This window comes from Natrix helvetica (genome assembly GCF_964273705.1).
Source record: "Natrix helvetica genome assembly, chromosome: 1".
NCBI lineage: Eukaryota > Metazoa > Chordata > Lepidosauria > Squamata > Natricidae > Natrix > Natrix helvetica.
Genome location: NC_138548.1, coordinates 104,061,698 through 104,076,919, shown reverse-complemented (window position 1 = coordinate 104,076,919; position 15,222 = coordinate 104,061,698). Strand labels below are relative to the sequence as shown.

At 35.9% G+C, this 15,222-nt stretch overlaps 1 protein-coding gene across 5 annotated transcripts in view; it reads right to left on the bottom strand.

Annotated features, from left to right (window-relative positions):
- DENND2B (DENN domain containing 2B) overlaps positions 1-15,222 on the bottom strand; it is a 159,021-nt gene that overhangs the window by 31,662 nt on the left and 112,137 nt on the right. For all 5 annotated transcript variants that reach the window (XM_081949497.1, XM_081949495.1, XM_081949496.1 and 2 more), the window contains 6 exons: positions 10,867-11,015; positions 7,144-7,359; positions 6,177-6,273; positions 5,045-5,089; positions 892-1,076; positions 65-174 (listed from right to left, as the gene is read on the bottom strand). In XM_081949497.1, the coding sequence (XP_081805623.1) occupies positions 65-174; positions 892-1,076; positions 5,045-5,089; positions 6,177-6,273; positions 7,144-7,359; positions 10,867-11,015 (802 nt within the window). The remainder of the gene's footprint in view (positions 1-64; positions 175-891; positions 1,077-5,044; positions 5,090-6,176; positions 6,274-7,143; positions 7,360-10,866; positions 11,016-15,222) is intronic.

Below are 15,222 nucleotides of genomic sequence, written 5' to 3'. Positions count from 1 at the left end.
AGCTTTGTGCAAGCTTGGTTACTTTATAAAAAGCTAGTACTGTGGTTATAGGGGCGCAGTTCACCTGTTATATTCAGATACTGGATTCCAGTCCTTGGCATCTGGAAAACAAAACTGAGGAATGGCTTTGAGTCGCTCTTCAGCTTCCCGAACTTGTTTTGTGGGTCTTTCTAGCTGTGATTGAACAAATCAACATCAGCAGCATTTAGCACAGACTCAAATTAATCTTTTGAAAACAACACTAGGGAATTCAGAATTCAACAGCATGATATTACTTGTATCATTCTCCCTTCCTGTACACTCGTCATTTCTATAAGCCAGAGGTTCGGGCTCAACCATAGTTTTACCTTATCGCTCCTGACGGGTTTTTTAAATCTTGTAATTTAATTGAGGGTGTTTTAAATTGTCAATTTTAAATTCTATTTTATATATTTGCTACCTCCTCCATGTATATGTGTATGTACGTGTATGTGTTTATTTTTATCTGTATATGTATTGTTCATTTGTATATTTTATGTGCTTTTATTGTACGCCGCCCCGAGTTCTTTAGGAGAGGGTGCGGCTAACAAATAAAAATTTATTATTATTATTATTATTATTAATGATGTCACAAAATAAAGAGAAGTAGCAGAACCAAACTTCTCAGCAGTATTTTTTTTTTTTTGGAGGAAGATTCCAATGATAAAAACACTCTATATTTAATACCTTTGTCATTCATCTAAATAAGACAATCCCCCCTCTCTCACACACACCATACACACTAAAGACACACACAACTTAGCAGCGTTACAAATATCATAGTAGAAACAGACCTAACAAGAAATGAAGTAAACAGATCTTGTGACAGTAATAGAGAAATGACTCATAATTAAAAGGAATTCTTACTTTTACCTTTGGAAACTGGTATGTGACTTCAGGAAGGTATGTATTTTTGGAAGGCTTCTTCTTAAGAGAAACCACCACAAAATACTCAAACAGTTCACGTTCCTGCCATTCAATTAACTCCAATTCCAGAGTTCGATAACTAGGAGCCCTCTTTAGCATTGACTGGATGTGGACAAGACGCTGAGTATGAGCTAGAATTTCCAAAAAACAAGAAGTGTGAATCATCTGAAATGGTGAGCATTTTGCATATGTTAGAAGTCCTTGAAAAGAACCGTTCACCATCAAAACCAGGCAGATTCAATCTGTGTCCCATGGATCACATGTGGCCTGGACCGCAAGTAATACAGGCCCACAAGATCGTAAACTTTTAACGTTATTATGTGAAAATCCTCTTTGCTCTATGGGGCCCAGGCAAGGCAAAATTGGACAACCACAATCTAAACAATTGAACACTCTCAATCAACTACATAGTACCATATACTATACAACAGATGTCATGCCTAACATTTCCCAAACAATTTCCTAATTTATAAATATAAATCAAATAACCTTATAATAAATAAATAATCCAGTCTATATTTGAGTGATGTTTTTACTAAGTACTAATAATTTATAGATTACTAATTACAAAATCATTTCCAGATTTCTGCATCTACTAACCTTGCCAATATTTATGCACAAGACATTAATTATTAAACATTAATTATCCATATGTAATCTGTTGGTTATTTTTAAAACAGAACTATAAGAATTGAGAGATAGTTTGGTGTAGTGATTAAGGCGTCAGACTGGAAAGTGGAAGGTTGTGAATTCAAGTCCCTCCTTAGCCATAATAGGTGGCTGGGTGACTTTGGGCCCATCACTCACTCTCAGCCCAACCCCCTCACAGGGCTGTTGTTGTGGAGAAAATAGAAGGAAGAAGGTGTGTTGGATATCTTCACTAACTTGAGTTATTTGTAAAAATAATAGAGGTGGAATACAAATAAAACAAATAAATTGAGTGAACTTAGAAATCACTTTTCACAAAACAAGTTGGTAGTAAAGACTAGCTCAGGGACACAACACATTATGGAAATATTGAAATTTTAAAATCATTTTCCAGCTGGTAAGAAAAACAAATGGGAATGAAGAAGAGAGTATCTCTCCAAGGCAATATAAGTCACATGTCAGGATTTATTAACTGCAGATCAGACATGTAGAGGCCAATATTTCAGTTTTATAGGATAGTTTTGATGGTTCAGTGATTTTATAGAATATCTGCTCTCTCTATATTGCAGCAAGATCTAACATGTAAATAAGCAAGGTATTACTTTTGAGGGCAATTAGTAAAAACATACATATTGCTATTTTAATAATATAACTCCATAAAATTAGCTGCAACACGTTGCAGTTTTCCCATCTGTTTCTGCTGTACCTCAAGTTACACATACCACAGTGATCTGCATCAATCTCAGGCCAGAAAATTCATTTGAAATAGAAGAAAGTCTGGCATTAGTTGGGAAAACAACTCCATAAAAATATATTTACTGGCCAGGTGAGACAGTGTTAGATAGATCTGACTACTGGTCAGCAATGGCATGAAAAGCAGATATAGGAAAGGAAAAGTGATTGTGCTCAGTTATTTCACAATGTTTTCATTTTTCTAAAAAGAATTCTAAAAATGGACAGCGTCTCAGTCAATATATTTTTTTTTAAAAAATCAGTCCTTCAGATTGGGGAACTTTCTCCATAGCTAAGAAGTTGCACAAAGACAGGACTAGTATAGTACTGAAAAGCAGACACTCATAGCTGAGAAGAATTTAGTCCAACTCTTAGTTGAGTTTAGCGATCAATTTAGTTTTACTTAGAACTACGCTGCCTTCGGTCTGACCTAAGCGTAGTACATAAAATTATCTGCTACAGTGTCCTATCTGTCAATGACTACTTAAGCTTCAACCACAACTATACATGAGCACGCAATAGATACAAACTCAAGGTAAACCGCTGCTTGATTGCAGAAAATACAACTTCAACAAGAATGGTCAATGCCTGGAATGCACTACCTGACTCTGGTTTCTTACCCAAACTCCCAAAACTTTAATATTAGACTATCTACTGTCGACCTCACCCCATTCCTAAGAGGTCCATAAGGGGGGCGTGCATAATCACACCAATGTGCCTACCGTCTCTGTCCTACTGTCCCCATTTATTCGTATCCATTTCATGTATTCAAAATCATGTTTATACTTATATATGTTACCTAATACATGCTTGACAAAATAAATAAATAAATAATAAATCAGGAAGAAGCCATATGGAGCTTTTGTCAGTCCCCAAAGGCCCATCCTCTCATAAGTTCTTGCCAGTGATAAAACAATGATTTGATGTGCTGTATGTTGTAAAATAAGTTTATGATATTTAATGCAACTGTAATATTTCCTGTAATAATATCTATTAAGAGGAGAGGAGGAATCCTAAAACCTAAAGGGACTGAAATGTTGGCTCCTGCCAATTCTTGTGATGTCAATGCATCACCATTATGGAACTCTGCAAATCAAAGTGCAAAAATAATGAAGTAATTTCATGAAGAAATAACTTCCTGCTTTAGGAAGATTTCTTTCCTTCCACTGTATAACAGGGGGATAACATTACTGGCAAACTTCACAAGTTTACTATAATGATTACTAATACAGGACTGTAACTCTTGATTATATCCCAGAGGGTTACAGACTACGTGAATGGAACTGCTAGAGTGAAGGGAAATTTATTTCATTTACAGGATCCTTTCATTTGTCATATTCAAAATGTTTTGTGCATTTAAGAAAATTTCATACCACTAATTTCCAATTGCCCACAGTATTAGTTATATACTCTAAAATTAAGTATTTAGATGAGAACATAATTTAAATGCAAACAGCAAGTGTCATCACTAGAACAATATCACTGAATACTGAAGCTGTCATCCCTTTGAGATTTTGTAATTTTAGGACCGTGGCGCAGCATTAGCTTTTTTTAAAGCTGGACAAGATTCAGAATTTTCTGCAGAAAACAGCAATTAGCCCCCAACAGCAGGTGAGATCAGGTCCTAGACAGACAGTGATGAATTTCAAAATTATTTAGAACCTCTTCTATAGGTGTGGCCTGCTTTGTGGGAGTGGCTTGCCAGCCATGTTGACCGAGTGGGAGTGGCTTGGCAGTCATGTGACTGGGTGGGCGTGGCCAACTTGTAAAATGTGGTGAAACTCACTTAACAACGCTCTTGCTTAGCAACCAAAATGTTGGCTCAGGAACTCTGGCATTTGAAGCACGCAAGTCTAAAAGCTGTCAAATTACAAAACCCTCACACCCCTAACCCTTTAGAAAAAAAAACAACTCCAGGGGTGTTCAAACTTGACAGCTTTAAGACTTTAAGGTTTACATAGGACTCTTAGAGGTGGGCGGGGCGATTGGTGAGCCAGCCAATCAGTGAGCGGCGAGTGGGACAAGCGTGGTGCGGACGGGCAGGGAGAGGGAGCTGGAACCGGTTCTAAACAGCACAGTAGATTTGTGGAACCTCTTCTATAGAAGAGGGTAGAACTGGCAGGAACCCACCCCTGCAGACAGGTCTCTTTACAAATGTTTCCTAACTCAAATATATCTATTTCCCACTCCACTCTTTCAAATAAAAATGTTTTATGCATCTACTGTATATGAAGCTCTGAATTCCATCTGGCAGATGAATGGATTATTTCTTATCCTCTGCAAATTCTGTTCTACTCTTAAAACTGACTTTTTGCTTTCTTGAAGCATTTTGCCTTTTTTGATCTAGAGTTCAAAGGTATTAGCATTTTTTTTAAATAACAGCAGCACAAGGTGAATTTAATACTGTGACTTAATACACAGTATATTTCACAATAGCTGAAAGAGGTATAAATGATTGTTTCCAATTACACAAAACCACATATTAAGAGTCAATTTCTTTTATTCCACTGCTATTTCTAGTCAAACTAGTTCTGGTTACTTTTTAATATCCTAAAAAGAAAAATAATTATATCTATGAAGCATGAAAGTAGATGGTATATGTACAACAGTCATCCCTCTCCTAAAATGTCACGAGTTCTCCAAGGGAAAAAAAATCCTAATCTTGTCCCCAATCCAATTTCATTGGATGATAATGTAATTAGGGGGGAAAAATTCTCACCTTTAAATCTATCATCTGAATCACTTTCACTCTCACTGTTTTCATCTGAAAAAGACAGGAGGATTTTACTATTAACAAAAATGCACCGCAATGAACACATGCCAACATTTTCTTTGATTCATGATTTGCAAGTGTTTAAAGATAGCTTCAGCATGTCTATGCTGCTTTAGGAAACATTTAGAAAACTGTTTGGATGTTTCCCATCCAAATTATTTACAGTAGGTATTAAAATAAGTTGTGCAACATTCTAAAGAGGAACCATTTAAAAATGTAAATTGGCTGAGTAATATCAATTAAAGATATGAAAAAAATGCCAGTTTGAAAAAAAAACATAAGGCCATCACAGTAGCCAAACTGTGATTCATTCCCAGCAAGCAGCTTTCAAGAAGTTCAAGGAAGAGGTGTACACTCTAGTTACAGTAAATACTCTTAGATAAGCAAACTACTACACACACACACACACCAGTTGCTATGAGGAACATCTACATCAGCACTACCACATAGGTCTCCCTTCATCGGGAGCAGGATTAAAGCTTTATCCTAAAGCTATAGCCACATACCTTGGGAATAAGATTCATTTGGAGTTTCTGACATTTCTTCTGCATTGGCACATAATATACACAGGCAGAATTCAAATAAATGACACAGGCAGAATTTAACAGACATTAAAAACATTTCTTTGGAAACAGTAAGGACATACAGTCTAGTTAATAAATCCTGCTATTGTATTTATATGTTTCACATAATAAATATATAATTGAATATATTGGTTCACCATAAGCACACTTGTGGATTACCACTGCAGAAATTTGTGGATAAGTTCCAAGGAACAATGAATACCAGCTGCTCCTCACTTTACACAGTACAGATTTGTGAAGCTACACTAGCTTTCCCAGGTTATTCCAGCACTAGTAATTGGGTGTATGTATTGAAACTGATGCGCCTGAGGACTTGCATCAGGAAATATAATTTACTCATATATCTCCCACATGCAAAGAAACAAGCATTTAATCTGACCACTTTGTGTTTGTCATAGGAAATATTGGTATCCAAATTACCTAACAAATCACAGTAATTTCTGTAACTTATGATCAACACTTTCCTATAAATCCAAAAGATTTCTGGGCTATACCTCGCAGGGATGCAGTTTCAATATTGGACATTGAAAGCTTCTTCAATCTTTTTTTCCCTCTTTTTGCACTATAGATAGAATTAATCCTTTGTACCAGCTGTAAAAGAAGAAGGAAAGAACCATTGGCACTGCATACAGAAATTCAGGACAAACATAAATCAAGCAGAAATTCTCTTTCACTTGAAACTATTACGATTGTTAAATATAAATATGAGAAACAGTTTCATGTGTTCAAAATTTATCCCAAAGAGGTTCTACAATAGGTATTCCAAGATTCAATAGGTTATCATATATATGGAAGTGACCCAAAATGTAGCATAGTTTCAGTCAGACTAAAGATTGGCCTTACTTGTTTCAAATGATTTCCAGTATTTACAGGATTTAATTTCACTGATGGATTGCTTGACTGGTTGTGTGCCAGCAAGTTGATGGGATAGACCTTCTTGAGGATGATCTATCCCAAATCTGGCCCCTCACGTCTTCCAATCACCACTGTAATCAATTCAATTTGTCTTATTGTTCTTGTTTGCTTTCTTTCCTTCCATTTTCCTAGCGTTATGGGCTTATCCAAATAATTATTATGCATAGCAATATTGTCCCTATTCACTTGGCACATTTAATTGGATGACAGGGGATAGCTTCTCTTGCAAACACAAAAACGAGATCAGTGAACCCAACTAATTGGCTTTCAATTAGCTACAAATAACCATGGCCCTTTGGTGTTAAATGGACATGAGGTATGTCGTTTAAACAGCTGATAGAGAATTATTTGCATTCAAAGTAGGAAAGGTACTTTCACATTCTGAAATAGTTACTCAGTCTACAACTGAGGAGGAAAAGTATAAAATAATCCAATAAATATAGCAGACAGTTTACCTACAAGAATAATTCAAACATCAGAACATGGTTCAGAGAGAGGAAACCAAATCCTAGAGTTGCAAGAAGACTGAAGTGGCCTTTACTGTACCTTTGGGACTCTGCGAGCCCTGCGTGCGGATAGAAGTTCACTGGTAGTACTCAAACTGTCATCATTCAGGCTAGAAGGGGAGGAAGGGATGCCAAGCTGGGCCAGCAAGAGCATATCATCATGGCTGTGCCTCTTGGGTAAACGTGGCAAGCGATGGCTTTTCCTTTCTGACCAGTTTCCAATTCTTAGGGACTGGCTGCTAGGCTTTAAAGGTAGCTAAAAGGAAAGAAAATAAAATTATAGCTACTGAAATAATGAGAAGGCCAGGCTGAATTCTTGATTAATAGAAAATGAAACGTGTTGAATAGAAGCTAACAATCTGACACACCTGCTAAACTGCTTAAATTAGTATTTATTTATTTATTATTTTCTTATTTATTTATTTACTTTCTTGTTTATTTATTTATCATTTGATTTCTATAGCCACCCAATTCAACCAACTGACTTTGAATGGCTTACAGTTTTAAAATGATAAAGCAATTAAAAACATTAAAACAGCAAAAACACCCACAAAATTTAAAAAAAAACTATAAACGGTAGCCGTGATGATTAATCAACTAATACTAAAGATAGGTAATGGGCTCTTTAACATATTCTGAGCCCCAGGCCTGAATACATAGCCAGGTTTTTAAAGCACTGTGAAAGGCCATTCTATTCTCTGAGGGAAGAATATTCCATAAAGCAATGGCTACAGCAAAGAAAACTCATCTAGTTCCTGCCATTCAACACTCTTTGGCAGATGGGATCTGCAGAGCCAATTTGTCGGATCAAATTGGATAGGTAGAAACTCTTGGAAAAAGACAGTCCCTTAAGTAACCTGGTCCCAAGTCATGTAGGCTTTAAAAGTGACAACCAGCACCTAGAAACACACCATGGAATAGTACAGCTCATGGAATAGTGGTGTTACATATGCCACGCATATGCCACTATTTACTGGTTTGCAGTGACCCAAGAATCCATATCATACAAAGTTCCATGTTACTCTGCTGAGATTAGTTCCATGTGGAACATTGCAACCAATTCTGGGCACCCTAGTTCAAAATGGGCATAAATAAATGGTTCAGAAAATGGCTAAAAAAATGTAAAGTGGTGGAAATCAAGCTCTGGAAGGAAACCATAAAGAAACTCTGGATCATTAACTTATAGAAGACATAATTAAGGATGGATACATAGCAATCTCATATCTGAAGAGCTCTCAAATGGAAGACAAAGTGAACTTATTCTTTATTGCTCCAGAGGCCAATACCAGAACCCATGTAGAAAGAGGTTCACTATAAACATCACGAAGAACTTCCTGATTGTATGAGCTGTCAGTCAGGCTGCCGTATGACATGAGGTGTTAGATTCTACTCTATGTCCATTTCCAATGATAGTTTAAATGAGTTTCAGTGAATGTTCAATAAAAGGAATGCGTTAGATTAAAGCAGCAATGACATGGAATCAAAACTTGCATTTTAGCATTATAGTACAAAGAATTGGGAGTACTGTAGGAATGAGGCTGCCTAGAGCGGAAGTACAGAGGAATCAATAACAGAAAATAAAGTAGGAAGTAAAGCAAACCATTGATACTAGGATTTGAAAGCACAGATTCTATATGCCCCCCTCTGAAGGAGATGGACAGTTTAGAAATATGAAAAAGGAAGGAAGGAAGGAAGGAAGGAAGGAAGGAAGGAAGGAAGGAAGGAAGGAAGGAAGGAAGGGCCTTTGTGGCACAGTAGTTAGAATTCAGTATTGCAGGCTAACTCTGCCCACACCCTTGAGTTCGAACCTGAGAGGCTTGAGGTTGACTTGGCCTTCCATCCTTCCTGGTTGGTAAAAAGAGGACATTGTAAATCGCCCAGAAAGGGCTGTAAAGAACTGTGGGGTGATATATAAATCTAAGTGCTATTGCTATTTCAATTAAAAAACAGATAAATAAATAAGTAAGTAAACAAGCACTATTGCATAGGGCATTAGAAGGGCAATTAGAAGTTGCTGTTTTAGGGCACAATTCCAGATTCTGCTTCACAGAGTCTTTGAAACAAACGCTCGAAGAAGAGGCAGACAGATAGTTATTATCATGATAGTTATATATTACTTCCTATGTCATACACTATGTTCAGGAATACCAGTTGAAAGAAATAGGAGAGGATATGCCATTATTTCCTTATGATTTTTTGAAGCAATTCATTTATTTAGTCATGCTGTAGTAATGGGATTTGCATTTGACTAAAAGGCTCTTCTTATGGTACTGCCCTTTTTATAGCATTCTCTAGCAAGCTTTCTTGTCTACTATCTAAAAATCAGGAGGGGTCTGCTAGCACCTTTTCATAATGAAAGGTTTTATCCTTAAAAGAATATGCCTTTCAATAAAATTTGTTAGTTGGAAAAGGTGCTACCAGAGTCCTTCTGATTTGGCTAACATAGCTTTCCTCCTACACTACCTACAAGCTATAATCTGATGCTGTGAAAAACATTCCTGGTTTAATCAATGAGCTAAAATATATTTTTTGTTACGCTGAAGTTCGATTCTCTTTTTTTTTATCTTTCACTATAATTTTGCTTGATTGTGTATCTGATGCTTTAATAACAATCTGCTGAGAGAGATGAATTATGAACTACCAACTGTTTTTAATGCACATAAAATAAAATAGAATATTAACAAAACTAGTCTATCACCTCACATCCTTTTATGGGGAATACAAAAATATTTATACAAAGTACTCCAAATTTGCAATGGGAGATGCACTATCCTGAAAAAAATGCTGCAAAGTCAATGGGACCTTTTTCTGAATAGAAATTCATGAAATACTGCTGTAAGTAATTCTTTTATTTCCAAAGCTAGAATCAATTGTTCATATAAACTTCAATCTATCTCTCACACAGTATAGTATGTATAGTATACATTTAAAATGTATAGTATACATTTTAAAACATCAGACCGCTGTTTTAATTGCTGAATACACTTGTCTAGTTTCAGAGGAGCAGAACGTTAAAGTTATTTAACATTTAGAAATATGAAAGTGAACAGAATCAAGAAGTTAGGCCAGATACATATTTAATGGTTTTACAATAGGCTATTGTGTGTTAAATGCTTCATACTCTTCCAGGTTACTGAAGGCATTTCTTTGGAAAGACAGTACATCCCATTGTTTTCTGTTAAATTTATCTGGAAATGTATCATATTGGGACATTTTAATATACTTAAGTCTGTAATGGCTATTATAATATAAAAACAGGTTTTTTTGGGGGGGGGGAATGAGGAGTAAAGCAGCTGATTATGGAAAATTTTGCTGTGTTCTATTATTTCCCAAGCTAATTATATTTTATTAGTTGCTATTTTTAGCATCTTCATAGAGCACATTAAGTAAGAGATGATAGAAAAAAAATGAAAAACTAAACATTGGTCTTTTGTTTAGTAGAGGGCATTCATTAACTAATTCTGGGAATTAGAAGATCAAAAAAAGTTAAAGTACAGAATACTAACAATTTCACAATACTATACCAGCATACAAAAAAGAACAGCAAATTAAAAGTTAATACATATTAAAGGTTTTAGATTAAAGATGTTAATGTCCTTCTTTTCTCATGTCCCTTTCTCAGTTTAATATACTTATATGGTTAACTTGTCTAGCTATTCTCCTGTTGCTGATCTTTTTTGCAAGAAGAAAATAAATACCATACTCGACAACATACAGTTCAAGCAAAACCCAGTGCCGTGCCGTGCCGTGCATTTATTATTACCTGTGGAGGTGTTGTGTACTTCCTGTCTTGTGGACTCCACATCCTGTGCAAAGAATCCAGGGAACTTTCAGAAAGCTGTTGGGATTTTCGGCCTGCATTACGGGCTTTCAGTTCCACATCCTCATATGGGTTTTCCTTGGGTGAATCTCCTTTACAATTTTTTTTCAAGAAAAGAATGTTAGAGGGGGAAGAAATCATGTGAACTAAGAGAAAGGCTAATAGCAAACCTCCTCAGCTTCCAGCGTGACTCATCTTTCAACTGCAGCTGGAAGTACTTGGAGTAGATTTTGGCTATGAAAGACAGTGCATTTAAAAAAAAAACAAAAGATTTCACAAGATTGCTTTCTGAGCCTCTACAGCTCAAGCTTTGTTCGTGAATTTAAAGCACACACACATTAAGCACATAACTGTTTTAAAGAGAACCAGATATGTGAGACTTGATTCAGAAACGGTATTGAGTTCAGTGATACTTTCTAAAGGACAACTGTGTATTGGATTACAAATATGAAAGCTCTCCACCCCTTCTTATGAATAGAAAATTATACTGCTATTTATGACCGCTTGGACTATTTGGGTATAACTATGGGATATAAAGTGTACATAACATTTGTAATGGCATTACCACAACCTTTTAAAAATCTCTTTTTTAGACTAATTATCTTTCCCAATATTAATGATTTAGATATACTGTAATTAGAATATGGAATAAAGCAGTGGTGGGATTCAAATTTTTTTACTACCAGCTGTGTGGGAGTGCCTTAGTGGGCATGGCATGGTTTGGTGGGCATGGCAGGAGAAGGATACTGTAAAATCTCCATTCCCTCCCCACTCCAGGGGAAGGATACTGCAAAATCCCCATTCCCTCCCGATCAGCTGGGACTCCGGAGGCAGAGAATAGATGGAGGCAGGGCCAGTCAAGTGGTATTTACTGGTTCTCCGAACTACTCAAAATTTCTGCTACCAGTTCTCCAGAACTGGTGAGAACCTGCTGAATACCACTTCTGGAATAAAGCACCCACCACACATAGAATCACAGTATCATATTAGGATTGCAAACCTCTGGATGACCATTAGAGGACACCAAAGAGCTGCAGGAAATTCTCACACAAAGAAAAACATCTCTATTCTGAATCCTAAAAATTGAGCTGCTGCAACTATTGGTTCCCAGCAAAAGAAAACACTAAAATAACTTGTCATGATATGTGACAAGTTTTATATTTATCAGTTTTGATAGCCATGGAACAGATAGAGCTAATTTTCTCCGCTTGATTATTACAAATATCGAAGGGTATAACATTTTATGCAAAACTGGCATTTTCAGTGAAACATTTCTTACACATCTAGCCTTCTAATCTGGTTATTGCTCCCACCAACCCCATTCATGATTTTTTTCTAACATAAAAGCATTTTTTTTTCAAATCAAAGTAATAAAAAAGATAAAAGCAACACACTGCATTTATTTACAAACCAAGCAGAGAGTTGTCCACCTCTGCTTTTCTTACATCAGCTTTAACATAATTTGCTGAAATTCATATAAAATTTGCAATTTATACAAACATTTCCAATCCATATAGTATGTATTACTCATATATGTTACTGTTATTCTTGGGTTATTTACATGAAAACAAAAATGAGCCCTTAAATATATATTGCAATAAACAGCCTGAATCATCAATAAAAATAAAAGGTTTAGGGCTGATTCAAGACATGCAACATTTCTTAGATTGAAAAATGAATACATTATTTGGAATGTTTTTCCACTTAGTTAATAGGTAGCATCCTATCAGGTGAAAATACTAATGTTCATTCTGGAATTCTGGGGAATATTTAGTTCAGAGAATGCCTGCAAGCTAAATTGGAGATATGTGGGCACCTGTATGTTTCCAGAAATATATAGAAAATCGATCGTCAAAAAATTTAATAGCCATGCATTCAAACACTAACCATGCATGCCCTCTCAAGATGTCTACAAACATGGCATACTACAATTAGTTCCCCACTGTCAGGTAGCACATTTTCTTATGGAAAATATTCTTTTTAGGGATGAATAATTCTGTCTTTTTACTGATTATGTTCTTTAAATGTAAGTAAAAAAATCATTTATGAAACTAAAATGCTTCATACCATTTCTTTGATTATATACACTTTTTCTTCAGGCACAATTTTTGGTGCTATTTTTTTCCAGTGAGAAACTGTATTTTGTCTACACCAATATCTAAGTATAAACTCACTCTCTCTGAGTTGCAAACAATACCATAATGTACTCAAAAGTATTCTTGCAGTGCTATTTACCCACTCTTGGAATTCTCTGTCATCTGTCCCTTGTTTACCAAATCGTTGCCTCTGGTGTGAGACTCAGGAGCTATCACCTCATTAAATTCAATCTTAAGCCATGCATTTCAAGTTTGTCAATTTATTGGAGTTCCAGTTTAGTACTGCATCTATATTAAGAGGTTCTACACTGATTAACATAGAGAGCACTTGCCCAAAAAGTTGCCAAGAGCCCAACATGGCCAGATAGTTAAAACAAGACAACAAAACACTGATTAACGTTTCATACAATTCTAGTTATCAAGTCTGATAACCATTTTTGTATGAACCAACTTTCCCAGACTCTCGGGGTTTGATGGATGTGTTTGAGTATGCACACAACACATGCTTTTGAGTTTGCCACTGCCTCTGTTCTAGGACTGAGAGAGAGGTACTGGCCCAAGCTCACCTGAATGGCTTTTTGCGTAATGCGGGACCAGAACTCACAGCCTCTGAGTTTCTAACTGATGCCTGAAAAGCTTTTTCATTTTATTCCTTCAGGGATGCACATTATCCCAAACTTTGCCATTGCCCCTCCAATTTGAAAATTTTGGAGATATCATGTTGGTGTTCTTCAATGCTGAATAATTTGGTGTCATCTGTAAACATGGCCATCTCACTATTATCTCCAGATGATTCGTGCATGTTAAATACTATTGCTCATCCCTATAAACCAATATTTTAGGATTGTTTTAATTAAAAGGCTGGACTGCGGCTGCTGTTGCTTCTGCTGCACTACAAAATGTTTCCACTGGCAGTCCTCGATTATTATCTCAGAAGGATGGAATGCAGTTGTATAGACTGTACTGGAACTTGCAGAGTCTGGAGTAGAGACACCACCCAGCTTCGATCAAGCACAATTTAGAGATGTATTTGCCTATTCAGCAAATCAGCTTTAATGACAACATAGTCATTATGGGATATGTGTGTGTGTGTGTGCGCGCGCGCGCCCAATATTCCACACTGATATTTTTTGTCTTCCCTCCTTGCCAGAAAAATCCATAATGGTGATAAACTGAGGTTGCACAATTGATTTTGAAGGAAGTCAATTTACAGGTGCAAAGTATAATAACAAAAAGATGATTATAGGAATTTGGCAATTGAAGTAGAACCTCATCAAAAGAGTAAAATTCTAATGCATATCGTACATCATGAGGCAAATATTATAAATGTGTTTTTCAGAGGGTATTTTGTTTATCTGCTATACGACTATGGCTAGAAATGGGGAAAATAAAAATGAAAAAATATTTTCAGAAGCTCCCGAAAATTGGCAATACAAATCAAAACTGATTGCATACGTTTAATTCTCTTTAAAAAGCTGCAGTCTATTATTCTCTTATCATGGAATTAGTATCATGAGCTCCACTTGACATAAACTTGAATAAAATATATACAATATGAGGTTTCACAGTGCAAGCTGCAATTTACCCAAACATTCGATAGGAAAAATGATGCTTTCATTGATGGTGAAAGCACTATTTCCTTCAGCTAGGAAAAATAAAATATGGAGGATTACTTAATTGTTTCATTTTCTATACACAAGCTGTAATCATATAATGCTCATCTGAATTAAACTAAATCTAGCAAGAACAATTTCTATATAGACATACAGAACAGTTGCTTTTTGAAGAGATGTCCTTTGCTTATTTCAGAATAAGGCTGCAAGAGATATTTGATGCCTTTGCTTATTTGGAATTTTTCTTGCTGATTCTTTCTTGATTTACTTTAACTTTGGCTGCATAAAAATTGGAATGTGGCCCTTAAAGTCTTTTCCAGAATTGCACTGTAAAGGATTCTCAGACATTATGAAGTAAACATGCATAAATTATCATTCTGACATTTTGTTTGGCTGTATATCAGTAAAGATGACACCTTTAGAGCCTGAGAGGCAGAAACATTCTGCTGGTTAGAAGAAAGCATTTTTAAAAATGTGAGACACATAGAGGTAAGCACTATTTTTAATTTTGAAATTCGATATGCACAATTATTTATTTACTCATGCATTTTGGCTTCTATATAGCTAATTCCCATAGGCTCTGTGTAGCA